This window comes from Vigna radiata, chromosome 9 (assembly GCF_000741045.1).
Source record: "Vigna radiata var. radiata cultivar VC1973A chromosome 9, Vradiata_ver6, whole genome shotgun sequence".
Lineage (NCBI taxonomy): Eukaryota > Viridiplantae > Streptophyta > Magnoliopsida > Fabales > Fabaceae > Vigna > Vigna radiata.
The window spans coordinates 18,767,721-18,772,278 of NC_028359.1; the positions used below are offsets into that span (position 1 = coordinate 18,767,721).

The following is a 4,558-nucleotide window of genomic DNA, read 5'->3' on the forward strand; positions in this document are numbered from 1 at the left end:
GTGAAACAGAGGATCCTCAAGTTCATAAATAAATGACAGATAATAACAAAAAATGTGATCGTCTTCAGGACTTCCTAAAATTTCTCAGGTAACTCACCATATTCTAATGTCAAAAAATACTAATGTTACCTTCTCTGACAGAGGTCAGTTCTTTAGAGAGCCAATAACACCTATCAAATTCAAAGGAAACTCTTTCAATGAGATCTTTGATTTCTCTCCACCCACGAGTGGCCATGCTTTGAAGCTGAAAGGTATAGGAAGCTCTATAAAGCTGATGCTTCTTCCTATTGTGTGCAATTTGGTGGTTTTCTGCCCTCCGTTACGAACGTCGTTCCTTCCATGTCAGCACTCTCTGGCGGGGAAGGCTTCCTCTGCGGCATTTTAGCGAACACCTCGCAAGCTTCTGCTGGGGTGCTGTGACGAAACTCAGCACAGATGTTGTCCTCGTGCCGCGTGTATTTCTACTACGCCAATCACGATTCCGGAGAAGGGTTCACCTGTGGAAACAAAAAAAAATCACATAGAAAAAACCAATTATACAATAAGTATCTAGTAGAAAAACTATAGGGTTTACACTTCAAACTACGCAATATTACAGAGAAAACAAAATTGACAGAAAAAGAAAACAGTACAGTAACATGATGAAGAAGAGGAAGAAGGAGGAGTTGATAATTATACATGCAAGTGTGACCTAAACAATAGTGTTTTGAATTTTGGTGTGGCCCGAAGGAAAAGCTGAGTCCTGTTTCACAATTTGGTGTATCTGTCTCTGTTGAAGCATCTGAAGGTTCATTCGAGAGCATGACCTAACCATGTCACTTGCTAAGGGAATCATTGGAAGGATATCACAATTGCATATCTCAACCATGAACCCATCCGGGTCATGAAAAAGCAATTGATCCACTTTGATCCCACCTTCCTCCACCGTTGCACGCACGTATTCTATCTCCATTTCCTCAAGCTTCTTCTCTACTGCTCCCATGCTTTCACATTGTTTTCATTCATCAAAACAACAAAAAAAACCATGTTAATTAGTTTCATGTCGTTCAGTCATTTTGTCAAACACACTGCGATTAGTTTGAAGTTATTGTATCAAACAAACACCACAGTTTCATTTCACACTGAAACCTTGCCTGGAATGATATGTGATTATCTTTCGGATTAATTTCTTTCTTTCTTGGAATGTTGCAAGGGTCCTTTACTTGAAGCAAGTGAATTCCAATTCCATATCCGAATAACCTGTACAACGATGACCAAGAAGGAACAAAGTGAGGAGAATTTACCCCGGAAGAAAATAACATAAAAAGTTTGATTCTTTTTTAACATTTTTGTTGAAGTGAGAAAATTTTTTTGGTGGGGTATCAGAGTTTGAAAATTTTAGTGAATTGAATTACCATGCTCCGTCAAAATCCAATGATCCTGGCCTCCTGATGGGGAAGAAACCGAGAATGTTCACCAAGCCATGATGAATCTGGAGGTGAAGAGGGTTTTTTCCGGAGAAGGGTTCACCTGTGGCGAGGTTAGAGACGGTGGACTCATATGTTGGGGACCTAACTCATGAGGGATAAGAGTTTCCAATGTTTCTGAGAGTTTCGCGGTTTTAGCGGCTAGTCGGAGGGCCGTGTGCAATGTTTTCAACGTGTCCGACCAGTTGAAATGCTTGGGTGACCCGGGTTCGTTTTCGGATCCTCCACTGGGTTCGGTTTGGTTGGTGTCTCTAACCATTGATGGTTGTGTAGCACGATGGTGGTTCTGGCGAGGATGATGGCGGCGCATGCTGACGTTTAGGGTTTTTGTGGAGAAGACGAAGTTAATGGGTTTGATTTTTTTTTATGGTAAGAATTTACTTTTCCACGTGTAATTAACACATAATCCATTTAATTTAATACATAATGTCACATTATTTTAAAAAAAATACAGTTCAGCATCCTTTAATGCCATAAGAGAAAACTTAATGGAGAGGGGCTTAATTGTCTCAGTTTTATAAGTAGTTTTACAAGTAATAGGACCCGATTGAGACAAAAAAAATACGATGACCAAATTGAGATTGAGACACAAATATGAAAACCAAACGAGGATTTAAACCTATTATTTTTGGGTTCCTCCAATTGCAATTTCAAATTTGTCCAACAATGATTCTTATGATCCAATAGATGAGTCCATTTCAAAACACAGCCCAGTCTAAAGTCAAGCCCACAAAGAACTACACGCGCCAGCCACCGCAACACCCATGACACCCGCTAGCACCTCTATTGACGCCGCCTACGCAACTGTCAACAACCACCACTACGAGAAAGAACTCTCCAACGTGAATCCTTGGAAAACCCAAAACACAAAAATAGAACCACTCCTAAATATAAACGAAAACTCCACAATTGCTAATCACAAAAACAGAACAAGATCAGAAACCCAAATTTCATTTATTACAATTCCAATTACACTATAAAATTCCTTAATTTCTCAAATTTCAAAAAATAAGAACAGAACTCCAAAAAAAAATTTCACAAACTAGAAACACAATAACTTCAAAACAGAACCCAATTTTCGCAATTTGAAATGGAATGATGATTTTCCTGAACCACAAACACATAACTAGAAGGAATTTTAGAAGTAAGAAGAGTCCCTTAAAAAAAAAAACCCAAAATCGAAACCCTACATTTTAATCATTACCCTATTTAAAGAATTTTAATGAACTTTGTGTGGATAATTAACATGATACAATAATCTTGAGCCTCTTGTTGAAAGGTGACAATGTGGACTTTGTAAGTAGATATATACGTGTCTACACATAGATCATAAAATGAAATTAATGAATAAAACTTTCTTTTCAGACCAACCAAATATCAAGTTATTGTCAATGTAAAGACAACAACGACGAGGAATTGTTTGTTTTGTTATGATAAAAGTTCAAAATTCAGAAGGAAAAAAAAAAATTCTTGAGATGATATCGTGAGAGTTTAATCTATACAAATGGTATCCCTAATTCTACTTTATGTTCAAACCTGTCCAATAAAAAAATTCCCAAACAACCAGAGCACAACACCACCCCCAAGAAATTCCGATCAAAAGAAACCAAAAACAATAACTGCAACCTAATCTAACACAAGGGAAAAAAAAAAAAGCATAGCTCTTTATCGTCGTCATCGTAAATTCGCAATTCACCAAAATCCCGTCGTCTCAACAGTCAAGAAGAATGTAGCCGCCACCCCAACCTCCGGGTTCTCCCACGTAAACCCGACCCGGACGCTATTCGGGTTTTGACCCGTTCAAATTCGGTGAGTCGGCACGGAATCGTGATCCCACCGGGGTGCTCGAACCCGAATTCCTTCTCAGCTTCCCTTAACAACCCGCTGAACAGAGGATGGTTGAAGTAAATCACTGGCACCAAAACCCGGCGACACTCGCCGTTGTCCTCGGCCACGTAAACTGCCAAGTGCCCTTTCGGCACCGCCGGAGCCCTCTCGCAAACGAGAGCCGACCCGGATTTCTTACAGAGAGACTGCGCTCCTCTCTTCAACTTTGTCCCCCATGTAAGAAGCTTCGTCATGGGATTATGATTGTAACTGTGCGAAGGAGAGGTGGATCCGAGACGACAATATCTGTTGGGTCGGGTTCTGAACCGAACCCGACGGAAGACCCATGTGGCGACACGGAAAACGCGCTTGCCTAGTCTGAACTGCATGGTCATCGAGGAACAAGCTAGCCAAGACCACAAATTTCGCTATATAAAGTACCTTTCGTTTAGGTTTCTAAGCAATGTGGGAGTTGAGAGGTAAAATAGCTGTGGAAGGTTTTTGTTTTCATTAGATGAGGGATTGAGTGAAAGAGAAAGATGAAAAGGGTGAAGGATGAGAGATGGATGAGGGCATGTTTGGCATGTAAATGAGTTTTGGGAGAAGTGAAGGAGTTGAAAGGTTTTTGGGAAGAGAAAGAGAAGCGTCGGTCCAATGATGTTGGCGCAGGAATTTGGGATTATTTATAAGAGAGTGGGAAGGTTCAATGAAATGGGTGTTGTAAGGGTCAAACGTTAGATTAGTACAGAAACTGCACGATGTTCAGAATAGAGTGTGTCTGCCTGCGTGGCGTTTTTCCAATGCAACCCAATAATATATTAAATAAACCACACTTGTTTTTATTACTAAAATATATCTGTTTCTCTTTATTCACTGCGCACGGACTCAACCAAAAAAATTCGGAGGCCAGAATATAATTATATTTCAAACTATTAACTAAATATGAATATATTCTCTTTTTTAAATAGATTACTTATCAGAATTTTTTATACGTTCTTTTATTGTTTATACTGTCATGTTATCGTTTCGTTATAATAAGTAATTTCAAGAAATTTTAACAATTGATATTTTTTATTTAATTATATTAAGACTTTATTTAATGTGCAAAACTCATAACTTTAATTTTATACAAATGCACGCGGATTAATTATTTTAGGTATGATTTTTTTTGTTTTAATTTATTGGTTTCGTTCAAAGGTATCCTTTGAAATAAGTGCATTGTCCTTTCTCCCTCACTATCTACAACACTTTATTCTTACAAACCA

At 38.7% G+C, this 4,558-nt stretch overlaps 2 protein-coding genes across 2 annotated transcripts; both read right to left on the minus strand.

Moving 5' to 3' along the window:
• Nucleotides 1–500: 500 nt before the first annotated feature.
• Nucleotides 501–1,776, minus strand: LOC106773483. The gene is made up of 4 exons (XM_022785937.1): nt 1,670–1,776; nt 1,395–1,550; nt 1,129–1,239; nt 501–983 (listed from the first exon to the last, which is right to left on the minus strand). The coding sequence occupies exons 1-4, from the start codon at nt 1,774–1,776 to the stop codon at nt 692–694; spliced, it is 666 nt and encodes a 221-aa protein (XP_022641658.1). The 3' UTR covers nt 501–691.
• Nucleotides 1,777–2,873: 1,097 nt separating this feature from the next.
• Nucleotides 2,874–3,990, minus strand: LOC106773634 (auxin-responsive protein SAUR36-like). The gene has a single exon (XM_014660359.2). The coding sequence runs from the start codon at nt 3,686–3,688 to the stop codon at nt 3,185–3,187; it is 504 nt and encodes a 167-aa protein (XP_014515845.1). The 5' UTR covers nt 3,689–3,990; the 3' UTR covers nt 2,874–3,184.
• Between the last annotated feature and the right edge of the window lie 568 nt (nt 3,991–4,558).